This window comes from Gossypium hirsutum, chromosome A10 (genome assembly GCF_007990345.1).
Source record: "Gossypium hirsutum isolate 1008001.06 chromosome A10, Gossypium_hirsutum_v2.1, whole genome shotgun sequence".
Taxonomy (NCBI): domain Eukaryota; kingdom Viridiplantae; phylum Streptophyta; class Magnoliopsida; order Malvales; family Malvaceae; genus Gossypium; species Gossypium hirsutum.
Genome location: NC_053433.1, coordinates 72,349,720 through 72,365,744, shown reverse-complemented (window position 1 = coordinate 72,365,744; position 16,025 = coordinate 72,349,720). Strand labels below are relative to the sequence as shown.

At 34.2% G+C, this 16,025-nt stretch overlaps 1 protein-coding gene and 1 long non-coding RNA gene across 2 annotated transcripts; both read left to right on the top strand.

Annotated features, from left to right (window-relative positions):
- Positions 1-2,301: 2,301 nt before the first annotated feature.
- On the top strand, positions 2,302-5,069 carry LOC107915109 (uncharacterized). The gene is made up of 3 exons (XR_001689196.2): positions 2,302-2,414; positions 2,546-4,414; positions 4,712-5,069. It is a non-coding gene; the product is annotated as an uncharacterized lncRNA (long non-coding RNA).
- Positions 5,070-13,998: 8,929 nt separating this feature from the next.
- LOC121208015 (uncharacterized) lies at positions 13,999-15,150 on the top strand. The gene is made up of 2 exons (XM_041078543.1): positions 13,999-14,585; positions 14,673-15,150. The coding sequence occupies exons 1-2, from the start codon at positions 13,999-14,001 to the stop codon at positions 15,148-15,150; spliced, it is 1,065 nt and encodes a 354-aa protein (XP_040934477.1).
- Positions 15,151-16,025: the final 875 nt, after the last annotated feature.

Sequence of the window (16,025 nt, the reverse complement as noted above, 5' to 3'; positions counted from 1 at the left end):
GATATAACCTCGACAAATGACGAGTAATGTCAACCTAAGTGTAAAAGAAGGTCATTCTCGAGAAAAGAAATGATACTTTGCATTCATATACATCTGGTCATTACACCCAGGGAATAGTGTAACAGATCAAACTGATTGAAGATGATACAAATCCTATGCCTTTGAGTTGCAGCGGAATAGATGGAAGAAACCAAATGTTATTCCTCTGAAATTACAATAGGAGGCACAAACTTTATGTCCCAAAAGGTACAGTGAAAGAGACTCTGAAATTACAGCGGGACGAGCTTGCTGAGCAAAATGTGATTATTTCCTTGAATTTTCTGTCAAGAATACCAGCCGAACAAGATGCCAGCGTAATACGTCAGCGATAATGTCCTAATGAACAACGAACGATGATACCTTAAGCCTTTTTTTAAAAAAAAGGCTCATGACATTTCTACAGTAACGCATCTAGTTAGGAGCATTTGATTCATTTCATAACATCCTAATTATTTGACATAAAGCATCACATTTAGTTAGGAGCATTTGATTCATTTCGATCATAGCATCCTAATCATTTGACATAAGCATAGATACATGGAACTGATTCTACAGGTGATGTCCCTAGAATCAGTAAATTCACAAGCCTTAAACCCTTAAGCAGTAGGGTAACAGGCTGAATTTACAGATCTTAACCCCTTAAGCAGTTGGGAAATAGATCGAAGATGATGGGCCTTAAACCCCTAAGTAGTAGGGTAACAGGCTGGAAATTACAAATTTCTTTTTCCCTGGAATGACATTGGAGCGGCTAAAAGCCACAGCAGATCTCCTTGAAGTTTCAGAGGATATTTTTTTCCTGAAATGGCGTTGGAGCGGCTAAAAGCCACAACAGATCTCCTTGAAGTTTCAGCAAACCTCTTCTTCCAGAAATGGCATTGGAGCGGCTAAAAGCCATAGCAGATCTCCTTGAAGTTCCAATAGAAGAAGATCAAAACAAGTCTTATCTCCCTGAAGTTGCAGAGGAGCAGACTGAAGATAGCAGATCTGACATTCCTGTGCTTACAGTGAAGCAGATCGAAGATTTCAGCATGGCATCCCTGTGCTTATAGGGAACAAGTTGAAAACAGCAGATTTGGCATCCCTGTGCTTATAGGGAACAAGTTGAAGACAGCAGATTTGGCATCCCTGTGCTTATAGGGAACAGATCGAAGATAGCAGATCTGACATTCCTGTGCTTACAGTGAAGCAGATCGAAGATTTCAACTTGGCATCCCTGTGCTTATAGGGAACAAGTTGAAAACAGCAGATTTGGCATCCCTGTGCTTATAGGGAACAGATCGAAGATAGCAGATCTGATATTCCTGTGCTTACGATGAAGCAGATCGAAGATTTCAGCATGGAATCCCTGTGCTTATAGGGAACAAGTTGAAGATAGCAGATTTGGCATCCCTGTGCTTATAGGTAACAAGTTGAAAATAGCAGATTTGGCATCCCTGTACTTATAGGGAACAGATCGAAGATAGCAGATCTGACATTCCTGTGCTTACGGTGAAGCAGATCGAAGATTTCAGCATGGAATCCCTGTGCTTATAGGGAACGGATCGAAGATAACAGATCTGACATTCCTGTGCTTACGGTGAAGCAGATCGAAGATTTCAGCATGGAATCCTTGTGCTTATAGGGAACGGATCGAAGATAGCAGATCTGACATTCCTGTGCTTACAGTGAAGCAGATCGATGATTTCAGCATGGAATCCCTGTGCTTATAGGGAACAAGTTGAAGATAGCAGATTTGGCATCCTTGTGTTTATAGGGAACCAGTTGAAGACATCAGATTTGGCATCTCTGTGTTTATGGGGAACAAATCGAAGAAGCAGATCAAGAACTCAAGACTAGGCGAGACCGGGCAAATTTGGTTCTTTTTATAGTCTTTTTTCCATTCTCGTTACACGACAATGAGCAAAGAGGGGCAGCTGTAAGGCCCAAATTTTGCTCGGGGCCCAATAAAACCAAACCCAAATTAAACCTAGCCCATTACCCAATTACAAGCCCAAACCCAATTTTGGCCCAACCTAATCCCATTATACTAGCCCAACCCAAACACAAAAAAAAAATAAATAAATAAATAACCTTGGCCACCTACTCCACCACCCTTTTTGGCCACCCACCTTGGCCACCTACTCTACTACCCTTGTTGGCCACCCACCTTGGCCATCTAAACCACCCACCTTGGCCACCTAAACCACCCCAACCACTCCACTTGCTTACAAAAAATTTATTTGTAAAATTTGGCTATAAAAGTCATTGAAGACTATGTTAGAGGGGAGGTTTTTTTGTTTTTTGGAGGTGTTTTTTTGTTTTTTTGGAAAGAAGGTTGTTTTTGTTTCTTGGAATGGCTAGTTTTTGGAGATTAATCAAAGATCAAAGCAAAAGAGGTTTCTTTTATCTATTCTCATCTTTAGTTCTTTGTTTGTTTATTGTTTTCCTTTCAATTTTATTTTGTTTTTTTTATACGAAAGTAAAAATAAAAGTAAGAAGCTTACCCATATTTTCATTACCGAAAAAGGTTTTTTTTTAGGTCCGGCCACCGTGTACGGTGGCGCCAATGGCGGTCCGTAGGGGTCCATGACCGAAGCAAAGCCGGACCAACGGCCGGATTTAGAAAAGAGGGAGAAAGAGAGTTGAGAGCTTTGTTTTATTATTTTATTATTTTTACTATTATTTATATTATTATTATTATTTCTCATGTATATATTATTATTTATATTATTATATTATATATGCCCTCTCCATATTTATTTATATTATTACTATCATTATTGTTACTTTTATTATTTTTTATTTCTAACTACTATTATTATATATATATGTATTATTGTTTGTATTATTATTATCACCCCTATTGTTATTACTTTACTTTTGTATTCTAATATATTATTAATATTACTCATATTTTTATTATTTTTGCTATCACTATTATTATTATATATTAGTGTATATTTTTATGTATATACATATATATATTTATATATAGTATTGTTTTTTATTACTTTAATTTAATATTTTTATTATATTTGCTTTTTGTATTTCTATATTTATTATTATTATATAGTAGTGTGTATTTCTATTATATACATATATATATTTATATATAGTATTATTGTTCACTTTACTTTAATATTATTCTTATTATCATTATATCCAACCCAATAATAATTCTTTCATAAAAGTAATATTCCGTATTTGGTAATTCGAGACAATCGTGCCCTAACTTATTGGGTTTCGATTTTTCTCCTTTAACCTAAATAACAGAATACTCTTTTAAATCGCGACATGAGTTTTGAAAAATGCTTATTCTCGGAGATACAAGGTGTTGTGCCCTAACTTACTGGGTATGGCATTTTGTTACCTCGAAATAAGATTTTTGCAAGTAAAGGCAATATTCGGTGTTTGGGAATTCGAGGAAACGTGCCCTAACTTACTGGGTTTCGATTTTCCTCGTTCACCTTAACTAACTGAATAACCTTTTGAAATACATGAATTTTTATATAAAAGACAAGCTCGCTCTCGAAAATTCAAGATGTCGTGTCCTAACTTACTGGATGTGACATTTTATATTGTGAGACGAGAAGGTCCTTAACATTTGAGCATTTTCTTTACAAAAGGGATCGTATTTTAAATTCTTTCAAGTTTTCAAATTTTCGACACTAAGGCACTAATTAATCAACTAGGTACCAATTTTGGGCGTATCGAGGGTACTAATCCTTCCTCGTGCATAACCGACTCCCGAACTCATTTTTTGATTTTCGTAGACCAAAAATTATCATTTTAGTAAATCTTAACTTTTATTAAAATGATTAACTTAAGGTGATCCGATCACACCTAAAAAGATTGGTGGCGACTCCTGTTTTCGTTTTTTTTCTCCAAGTCGATACCCGTTTTTTTTTAAAAATGGTTACGACAACAGTATTTAAGCGCGGACCAATGTGCAAAACGCATACAAATTACAGAGAAAATTTAAAAGAAAAGGAAAATGCGAATATTAGCCGATTTGCACACGGCGCGAAAGGGGAGGGACTCATATTGTAAATAATCCCTCACCGTAAAAACACGAGGGTCATCGGGGCAGAACACCGGATCGGGTCGGGTCAGATGGTTGGTACGACACTATTTCAGTGCCATTGGTTACGGACTCGAAACGGCACCATATTCAAACCTTTAAAAGGCCCCGAATTTGGCTATTCAGCCATTTCCAAAACCCTAGCCCCCATTTTGCTTTCCCCTCGCCTGGCCCTAGCACTTCCCCTTTAGCACCGATCTGTGTCTATCGGCAGAGACGAACAGCCTCGGGCTTCAAAGGACGGTCATTTCGGTCGTAGGATCCCTTCTACCCCGATTTCAACGAAGTCGATGGAACCCCTGGCACTTTCGCGAGGTAAGGTTTCGTTTTCTTTTTCATTTTTCCCCTTTTTGAGTATAAAACGATGAAGAAAACCCACTGAAATAAATGAATAACAGAGAGTTCAAAAAGGAAGGGAAATCACCTTCTCCATTTTTCGATTGCTTTCTATTCTCTGTATACAATATGCCTTCGTATTTCTTTTTGCTAATTCTCGCATAAAAAAGAAAAAAATACAAGTGAAAAAATGAAAGGCTTTATAGCCGAATAACAAAACAACAAAAAACATTTTTGTTCTCCTATTGGCTGTTGTTCTCTTGTTTTCTTTCGCAGGTACGGGGCGTGTGCTGGCACTAGGCGTGAGGGGGGCGTACGGGGCTATCGACGTGGAGGCACGAGCGGCGTTGGGGCTGAGGCGCTGGCATCGTACAGAGGCACTGTCTGGTTGCTGTTGCAATGTGAGCCAGGGCTGTTAGGGTTCCCTTTCTCAGAATACTGGGCCTATCGGGCTAGTAATTGATATTGGGTCCTGGGCATTGTAAATTTGGGTTTAAAATTAGGTTATGTAACTTGGACTGATGGACTGTTAATATATTTTTGTTTATTATTATTCTTTGGTTTTGTGTTTATACGGGCGCGGGCTAAATTGGCCCATTACACTAATAATAATTTCTCCAACTTCATAAGGCAACTTAGTACCTATGTGGGTTTTCTTTTCTATTTCTTTTTATAGCATTTCTTTATTTATTTACTTTAGGATTTCATTGAATTTTATGGGAACTTGTAGATTTTATATAGTGTTTTATTTATATTTCGTTCCGGCTTTTCTTTTGCAATTGACAGTTTTGTTTTGGTTAAACAAGTTTGATTTTAAATAGACTAAGACTATCAATCTTGGCTGAAACCTAGCACAAAACTTTAAGGTTAATAGAAGTCTTCTATTATCATTGATAAGGAAAATTCAAGCAATTCCATGAGTATCCTAAGTCTCAAGCATTTAAAGTTCTTCTAGATGATTTTTTTCATATTTTCAATTTTCTTTGCTTTGCATTTCCCACAAAGAAGCAGTAAAATTTATTTGTCATAGGTGTTTAAAACAATAATGCAAAGATTTCTTTTAGCCCTAGTTTGCTTGGTTTGATGCATAAGGATTGCAGTATCTAGACATGATCTGAGTATATTTGCATGTAATTTTGATGTAGGGATTCCGTAAGATTGATCCTAAAAGGTGGGAATTAGCCAATGAAGATTTTGTGAAAGATCAAAAGCATCTTTTTAAGAATATCCACCATAGAAAGCCTATTCATAGTCATAGTAATCCTTCTGTCAGTAGAGATTAAATCTAACCCTAGCATCTTCATTGCAACTAGGTAAGGAAATTGTATTACTGAGGGGGAGTTATTCTGGATTTTTTTAAAACTTTTTGTTTATAGTTTTTAGATAATTGCAAGTTGTTTTTGTTGCTACATTATCTTACTACTGCTATGATATGGCTTAGTTTCATTAATTCATTGTTTTCTCAACTTGTTTAGTTATAATTACTGTTAGTTAGTTAGTTATTGATGCAAACTCATCCTAACATTGATGATTGATTGTTTAATTAATTTCTAAGTTAAAGTTAGATTAAGTTAATGTGTATGTACCAAGGGAAAGCTTATGTAGACTGATGATTCTTGCTTCTTGCCTTACGAGTTTTTTTCAACAAATGGCCAAAAGCGAAAATTGTTGAAAAATATGAAACTAGCAATTTGGAGATGGTTTCCATATTTAGATGTTGGTTATTTATGGAAACATATATTTGGGCTATGTTAGTTATGTGGTGAATATCTAGCCCATTATGGAAGATCTTTTTGCTTTGGAATACAAATATTGGTAATTGATTTGTATCGAAACTCTCCAAAGCAATCCCTCAGATTATGGACTTTAGATTGGACTGTGAATCTTCTATTGAGCTGGCAAGAGTCTATATTTATCTCATATGTTATTATTATATCATATTACTTTTATGGTATTATTGTTTTATTAGAATTTTTTAGATATTCTATTGTAAGCAAGTCTCAAAACAAATGTCTATATTTTTTAAAGACTTGCCAATGAAAATGTACTAAGAGTTAGGGACTTAATTTGTTATTGAGAAAATGTTACTGTAAGAGTGTTATATTTATAGTAAAACTTGTTGTTGAGGTTTTTACTTGCTGTGATCACAATCGGTGATCATAGTGGTGAAAGTATTATATCTTCAAATTACAAGGGTGAGGGAAATGATCACTAGGTTCACTTTGTATTTGTTGAAGAGAGTGTATATTTCTCACTAAGCTAGGCTTCACAGATGTGTGGAAACTGAATTGCATAATCATCTTCTTGTTTCCTTTGTGTTTTATGTTTTCTCACTTAGTGCTTGGAGAAGTGCCCTCCAACTCAAGCACCAATTTGATTGTGTTGTTTCTACTCTTAGCAACATCTTTTTTGCTAACACCATGCATAATGCTAAGGAAACTCTCTTGTAATAGCCTATTTTTTAGTGGTATCGAAAATGGTGGTTTCATAACACCATTTCTAATGTTCGAGTCCATAAATATTAATATTTAATATTTACAAGGTTGGTATAGAGTTTAATTAAAGTTTAGCCCATTAATTTTGTTAACTGAATAGTTAATTAAGGCATAATGACTAAATTGTAAAAGTGGTAAAAATTAATTGTCATGGATTTTAATTAATTAAAGGACCAATTGAGCAATTGGACTCATCCAATTATGTTATACGATAGTGGAGGCTAGTTGTAAGCCATTAAACTTGATAAGTAAGTTTAATATTAATTAATTAAAGATTAAGTAAACTAATTAGGATTATTTAGAAGTTAATTAAGGTATATAATTAAAATCAAAATTTGTCATCTTCCATTTTGTTTTCTCCTTCAATTGAAACTTCAAAAAAATCCTAGGGAAGCCATTTTTATGAACTCAACTTTCGATCCTTCCATTTGGTAAGTTTTTAAGTCTTTTTCTTGTAATTTTTATATTTTTTAGGTCCCGGGAGCTTGATTTAGCTAGCCCTTATACCAAATTGTAAAATTGTTAAAGTTTTTAAAAGAAGTCATTAATGAATGCTTGATGAAGTTGGTGTTAATTTGTTAGATTTTAAGCTTAGAAATGAAAAAAAATACTAGTTTGTAAACTTTAATTGCTAGTTTTTGAACATATGGACTAAAGTGTAAATAATTCAAAATTGATGTGAAATTTCTATAATTATAGATATTAGAGGGCTTTAGAAGGATATAATTGCAATCGATTTTGAAATCGAGGCTCAAATTTGAAAGTTATAGCAATTTTGATTTTAGGTACTAAATTGAACAAAATGCAAAACTTTAAGGAACATTCAAAAATGAAATTGAACTACCACATGCATAAAGTAGAATTTATAAATCATTTAGAATTAATAAATTGAAATGAATTATCATATAGATCGAGAATTGAATCAACCTGAAGATAATTGAGAAAAAGGAAAAATTCATATTAGTCCCCGACATCTTGTTATTACAGTTTCTGTCAGGTAAGTTTACATGGTGTAGTTATATATAATAGTAAAGTAAATATGTTTGACTTATGAATTTTTTTGTGTGTAAATGTAATTTTGAATTGGTTACGATTTGGTACAAAAAGATGAGATATAGACTAAATTGTAAATAAATTATAATATGTGCTATATGTATCCAAGTGGATACGAAATGTTTTATGATGAGATGATATGTATATGATGACACTACAGTGATTTAAATGTTACGAATACAGTATTAATGTCTATGTGAACTTAGTAAACAATTAAGATACGAATGCCAATAGGCTTATTTGCGCGCTTGTATGAGTTTAGCACTTTAGTGCTCTCTATTTAGAACTACGGTGCTCTCTGGTGTGGTATAGTTACTCGTGCATCCGAGTTTATTTACTAGAGTTTATCGAGCTAAATGATTAACGCAAAAGAGAAATGACAATGAAATGTTACATGTTTGATGTTCAATATGAAAATTTGATGTTTTGATATCGCAAATGGAATTGAATTGTGAATTCTATGTGAATTGTACTAAATTGAATAGCATATTAATGTTGAATTATTATATGACTCGGTTATGTGGCGACTCACCTTATCGATGTGAAACGCTATGTCAGGAAAATTGTATCAAGTTAATTAGATTGTTATGTTTGATTATAAATCAAGAAACATTATTCGTTTTATTAACTATGAACTTACTAAGCGTTCAAAATGCTTACCTAGATTTTTTTCCCTTTTCTGTAGATTGTTGGTTTGTGGAACTCGTCGATCAGATCACCTTGAAGCTCACACTATCCAACTATCAACTCGGTATACTTTTGCTTGTTTTAAACTCGGTTATGTGGCATATACATAAGTATTATATTTACATGAGTTTAGTTTGGATGAATAATTGTTTTGAATTTGATTAATGTTTGAATCATGAATGAGTTAATGCTCAAATGTGAGAATGTTTGTTTGGTAGCTTGTTGATATTTTGTGTGGCAATTTGGTAGCATAAATAAGCATTGATGTGACATTGTTAAAGGTTGGTTTGAATGGTCTAAAGGCTTGTGATGTAGGTTGAAATAGATTAAGTTGTTTGGTTGGAATTGATGTCAAATTGTGACATATTGGATTGAGTGATGTGCAAATGGTTAAATGCATGTTTTGGAATGAGTTTTTGGTTAATTTTGTGTGCAAGTGCAAGTGTGCAAATATGCACCAAATGAATATAAAGTTTGGTTGGTTGACAAAAGGCTTATTTTGTTCCAAAAACAGAGTCCATGTCACGATGTCAAGCGATGGTTGTCGCAACAAGATCTAGGTTTTTGGCCTTGACATGACAATGAACCCCGTCATCACAACAAGGCAAAAAAATGGGTCACGTTGCGATGAGGAACTCCTCACGCGACAACGACATTTTGAAATTTTGTAAATGTATCAAAAATTAAAAGAAACTTTAGAAAATTAAAAGAATATATCAAAATTTTGAAATTATATATAAAGTCTAATGTGATAATTCTTTTAAAAATATTTACCTACTCAAAAATTACAAATAATGAATGGCTTATAATAATTTTTAAAATTAACTATTCAAATTGTAATTATATCTGTGAGAATTTTAAAAATTAAATATTCAAACTATAAGTTATTTTATTAAAAAAATCAATGTAACACCCCTTACCCATGTCCGACGCCGGGACAGGGTACGAGGCATTACCAGACTTAAGCATACACATACATGAAAAATTAGGCCATAAAATTTTAACCAATTCAAAAACATTCAAACACAAGTATATTGTCCCTCATACGAGCCTACGAGGCCCAAAACATACATTGGGAGTGGTCAAGGACTAAACCGAGAACTTTAGAAAAGTTTGGGAAAATTTTTTTAATACAGAGCCACACGCCCGTGTGAGACTAGGGACACGTCCGTGGGCTCTCGACATGCCCGTGTCCTCCAGCCGTGTAACTCTTTGACTATGACATCAGCACCAATTTAAGGTCACACGATTGTATCACACGCCCGAGTGGCCAGACATGTGGTCAATTAAAAATAAATGAATTTTTCATAAAATGGCACAGACTTCACACGGCCAGAGCACACGCCCATGTGGGTAGACCGTGTCTCTCGCACGGCCAAGACACACGCTTGTGTCTTAGCCCGTGTGTTTACTACTGGGCATACTGACTTGCAAAGTTTAGGTGCAAGGGACACATGGGGCAGACCGTGTGTCACACACAACTAAGACACATACCCGTGTGGACAATTTAGAGGCTATTTTCCAAGCCATTTGTCACCATCAATCATTCATACACTCAAGTATATTTCATAGCATGCAACATGACATATTTAGACGCTTAATTATTCAACACCATGGCACTTTCACATCTTCATAATGTCATTTTATTACACATTCAATTAGTCACACCATTTGGTAGCATTCCACATCAACTTCATGCATAACCAACTTTGTTACCGTAACTTCAAATTATACCTTCATGACTATAGTCATCTTAAGTCATTAAGTCATTCCTTATTTTCATGTACCTAATTCATACCTTATCATATATCCATCAAACAAACCACATAGCACATCATCAAGGCATTAACACATGCATACATGAACAATTAGGCTTACAACCTAGAAATCAAATATAAGCCATCTCACATGGCCATTACAAAATGAATCATCAACATCATCGGCCTTCACAATTTGGCCCAAAATAGCTGACACATATTACAAAATAACCAAGTCCCCTATACATGCCATATTCAAATTATCAAATTCACTATACCCAATGTTCTTTTGATAGTGTGATCGAATACTCTAACTGCTTCCAATTCCCGAGCTAGCTTGGCGGAACTACAGAGGATGGAAAAGGAAGGGGGTAAGCATTAAAACTTAGTAAGTCCATATGTAAATAATAGGCAATGATAGTACAAAGACATAATAACATAACCATAAAGATTATTCATCATGCAAGCCTTTTTGCATACTTATCATATGTTCATATATATATACATATACATAAACTTTCTCACCATAAATTATTCTTCATCAAGGCATTGCTTATGAGTTTAGCGTACATACCTATACTCACTCGTAGTATATCACATAAACATACCTTCTTTAACATGCCCTCCTCGGGTCTTTCATCACATTACCCATTGCATTATCCATTGAACACTAGGAATACTATTGGATACGCGGAATAACTTGCACATAAGTGCCACATATACATACGTAGCCAAAGCTGTAACGGCCTAATTTTCAGTGGTATCGGAAATGGTGATTTGAGATCACTAAATTCGACAAATAAGATTGAACAAGATAGTAATTTAATATTTATGAGTCAAGTAAGAATTTAGAAGAATTTGTGAAATGGTGAAATTAGTGAATTAAAAGAATTTATTAGGTCAAACGGGTCAAAAATGAGGTATCGAGACCTCAAAGTTGAAAATTGAGCTATAAATATTTTTATAAATATTTATGGAGTGTCATTGAGTTAGTATTAAAGTTTCGTTAGAAAATTTTAACGTTTGGATGGCTAATTAATTAAAAAGGACTAAATTGAAAATAGCGCAAAATTTGTTAAATTGTGAGTAAATAGCTTAAGTATTTAAAAAGATGGATTTAAAGAGAAATTAGACCCAAAGGTTAATGGCTGGACGGTTTGGATATGAAATAAGCAAGAAAACAATGTGAACAAGGGGCAAAATTGGAAATAGCATAAAAGTTAATAGTTAAATAATGATGTAACTGAAAAATCTAGACATTTCTTCATATTTTCTAAGCCAAAACGCCATAGAAGGTCTGGAGAAAGCTGGTTTTTCATATTTTTACATCATGTGAGTTTAATTCTTACTTTTCTTGATAATTTTTATGTTTTTATGACTTTTACAATTAGGCCCACTTGTAGAATTCATTAGTTTTTTATTTTATGGGTGAAATTGGAAGTTACCCTGGATGGATAAGGGAATTTTATGATGAATTATTATGAAATTTAAGTTCTAATTTCATATTAAGGTGGTTTTATTAAGTGATTTTGATAGGAAATGATATTTAGGACCTAATTGTGAAAAAGTTGTGAATTGAAGGTTTCTGTTGAAATTAAGAATATAAAAGGTTTTGAAATAGTTTATAATGATAAAATAAAGTGTTAATTGAGAAAAATTAGTTCAATTGATGGGTGAATTGAGCAGGGACTAAATTGTGAAAACTGTAAATTTTGGGGTAAAAGTGCAATTTCGAAATTTGAACAGCATAAATTGTGAAGTGAAATAGAATTGAAATGGATGCTAATGAAGGAATGATTTTATAATTATAGATCAAGAAAACGAACTGAATCGTGGAAAGGAGAAAATTTAAGAATAATCCCTGAATTTCTACGACTTTTGCAAATTAGTCCAGGTAAGTTCATATGGAAAAGTTCAATGTTTTGATATGAAAATCTTATGATTGTTAAAGTATTTTATTGTTGATGAATACTATCAATTTGCATTAACTAATGAATAATGTGTAACTAAAAGTACAAATTAGTAGGAACAATGGATTTGAGTGCTTTTATTCTGTGACCCTGATGAATTGACGAAAAATATGTGATAAGTGTGCCCGTTTAAGACCATAGCTGGGCTATGGCATCGGTGCAATGTGATAATGTGACTCCGTATAAGACCATAGCTGGGCTATGGCATCGGTATAATGTGATAATGTGATTCCGTATAAGATCATGTCTAGGATATGGCTTCGGTATGATATGTGAACCGTGTAAGACCATGGCAAGGCTATGGCTTCGGTGTGTGATGCGTAACAATGTGAAAGTCCATAGTTTACTATGGCAATGTGATAATGAAGCACTTAATTCCCTTATTGTTCCTTAAATTGACAATGAAGTAAATGAGAAATGGGCCTAAGGGAGTTAAATTGTGAGTAGCCATATGGAAATTATTCTAATGAGTTATTAATGAAATTGTGATTTGGAGGATGAAATAGTTAAACTAATAGATATAAGATTGTGTACGATATTTGATATGATTTGTGTTTATATGCCTATGAGCTTACTAAGCTTCAATAAGCTTACTTGTGTGTGTTTAATATTTTTATGTAGATTGACTTGAAGTGAGTGGGTAGATCGGATCAACACAACAGGGCACACTATTCAGATCAATTCTGGTAGTTTTTGTTTTATGTTTAAAGATTTATATGGCATGTATAGAGTTTGAATGAATTGAAGTAAAGATGTTATGAACTAGTTAACAATATTTGTACTAAAACAGTTTTTGGTAAGTAGCAGTAGTTTGACTTTGAAAATTCACCATAAATTGTGGAAATTGAGTTAAGGGCTGGAAAAAAAATAAGATTAAAGCCTAATGAGTCTAGTTTCATATAGAGGAAACGGTGTATGCAATTGGATTTTATGTTATGAGATATTTAAATTATGGTGAGACAGAGTCTGAATGACTTTGAGTTCCCCTGTTCTGATTTTAAAAAATCATTAAAAATTTCAAAAAAATAATTATGAGTCATACTGTATATGTATGGATTCCTCATTGGGTCTATTTTTAATAGAAACAAACGGCATGGTTATTTGAATTTTGTACAGAGAGAAATTTGGTTCGTAGTGAATAGGGGTCAAAGTAGCCAAACCCTGAAACAGGGGAGGATTTAACTAATAAACTGTACTAATTGGACCAACCAAAAATTATAAAAAAAATTGGTAAGTAGATATATGAGTATAAATTCGGGAAAAATTTACGGATTTTGGTTTCAAGTTTTATAACTCGAGATATGAATTATTTAGCAACTATGACGCAGTTGGATAGCTTGTCTGAAAAGTATGATATAAATTATCTAAATTTGGTTAAGTGCTCAAATAAGTTTAGTAGTGCCTTGTGCTCGACTCCGGCAACGGTCTCGGGTAAGGGGCGTTACATTTATTGGTATCAGAGCTTCGGTTTAGCCGATTCTCGGAATATGTATGATGTGAAAAGTGTCTAGAATTACATGCCATATAAATCTGTGATAGTGTGCTGTGTATGATCCGATCTAATCCTTGTTTTTATTATAGATTATCTTCGATTTGAAAAGATGTCAGATAGACCAGAACAAACTGAGCAAGAAGAAGTTAATAGCAGAGTACAAACCTCTGAACAAGGAACAAGTAGTGAAGCTCCGATTTCATTGATGCGAGAACAAGAACTCAAAAATATGATTTATGGATTCATGAATCAGTGGTATAATGAGAATGTGCGAGAAAGAAATCAGACTACACAACCTCCTCCCCCTATCTCAACATCTGTAGTACCCCCGGTTGCTCCTCCACCTCCTCCGACAACTGAATCTGGCAAACGTTCTCCATTTGAAAAGCTCAGAAAACATGGGGCTGAAGAATTTCGGGGAAGAATAGATGATGACCCCGTTAAAGCTGAATATTGGTTACAAAGTATAATGAGGGTTTTTAAGCAAATGGCGTGCTCACTAGATGATTACTTAATATGTGCCGTGTCATTATTGAAAGAAGAAGCTTATAACTGGTGGGAAACAATAGAAGCTGTTGTACCGGCTGAGAAGATCACTTGGGAATTTTTTCAAAATGAATTTAAGAAGAAATATGTCGGTAGAAGATATCTGGATAAGAAGAAAAGAGAATTTCTCGACTTGCGACAGGGAAACAAGTCAGTGGCTGAATATGAAAGAGAATTTGTTTATCTGAGCAAATATGCTCGAGATATAATACCTACAGAAGAAGAAATGTGTATCAGATTTGAAGAAGGGCTTAATGATGAGATTAAAATGATGATAGGAGGCATTGAGATACGAGAATTTGTTGTTCTATCAGATCGTGCTCAGAAGCTTGAAGAAGTATATAATAAAAATATGCAACGAGATAGAAGAAGTAAAGAATCTTTCAAAAGAAGTGCATCTAAGTCATTTTCGGCTTTACCAATGAAGAAATCTAAAGAGGAATTCAGTCGAGCCACTTCAGTGCCGGAAAGATCAGGAAAAAGTAGGCCAAGACAATCTGATTACAAAGCATCTGACAGACCTGCTGTTAGTGTGGGTAGTGTACAAAATACCCAAAGGCCTAAGTGTCAACATTGTGGAAGAAGTCACCCCGGTGAATGTAGAAGTAAGTTAGGGGCTTGTTATAAATGTGGGGCCACTGATCACTTTATTCGTGATTGTCCCCAATTACAAGTAGAAGGAAGTGCAGAACCCCGTTGTATTGGTCAGAATTAAGTGAATCGAAATTAGTCGGAGTGGATTTAATTCGGGAAACTGAAGAGAAAGTTCAGATTATTCGGGAAAGTTTGAAAGCTGCTTCCGATCGTCAAAAGTCATATGCAGATTTGAAAAGAAGAGATATAGAGTTCAATGTGGGTGATCGTGTGTTCTTGAAAGTTTCTCCGTGGAAGAAAGTTTTACGGTTTGGTAGAAAAGGAAAGCTTCGTCCACGATTTATCGGACCATACGAAATCATTGAGAAGATCGGTCCGGTAACTTATAGATTGGCCTTGCCTCCAGAACTTGAGAAGATCCATAATGTATTTCATGTATCTATGTTGAGACGATATAGATCAGACCCTTCACATGTGATTCCTCATACTGAGATAGAGCTACAATCAGATATGACTTATTCGGAGGAACCAGTGAAAATATTAGCTCGGGAAGTTAAAGAACTACGGAATAAACGAGTACCGTTAGTAAAAGTGTTATGGCATCGACATGGATTTGAGGAGGCAACCTGGGAAACAGAGAAGTCAATTAGATCACAGTATCCAAATTTGTTTTCAGGTAACAAATTTCGAGGACGAAATTTTTAAAGGGGGGAGAGTTGTAACGGCCTAATTTTCAGTGGTGTCGGAAATGGTGATTTGAGATCGCTAAATTCGACAAATAAGATTGAACAAGATAGTAATTTAATATTTATGAGTCAAGTAAGAATTTAGAAGAATTTGTGAAATGGTGAAATTAGTGAATTAAAAGAATTTATTAGGTCAAACGGGTCAAAATGAGGTATCGAGACCTCAAAGTTGAAAATTGAGCTATAAATATTTTTATAAATATTTATGGAGTGTCATTGAGTTAGTATTAAAGTTTCGTTAGAAAATTTT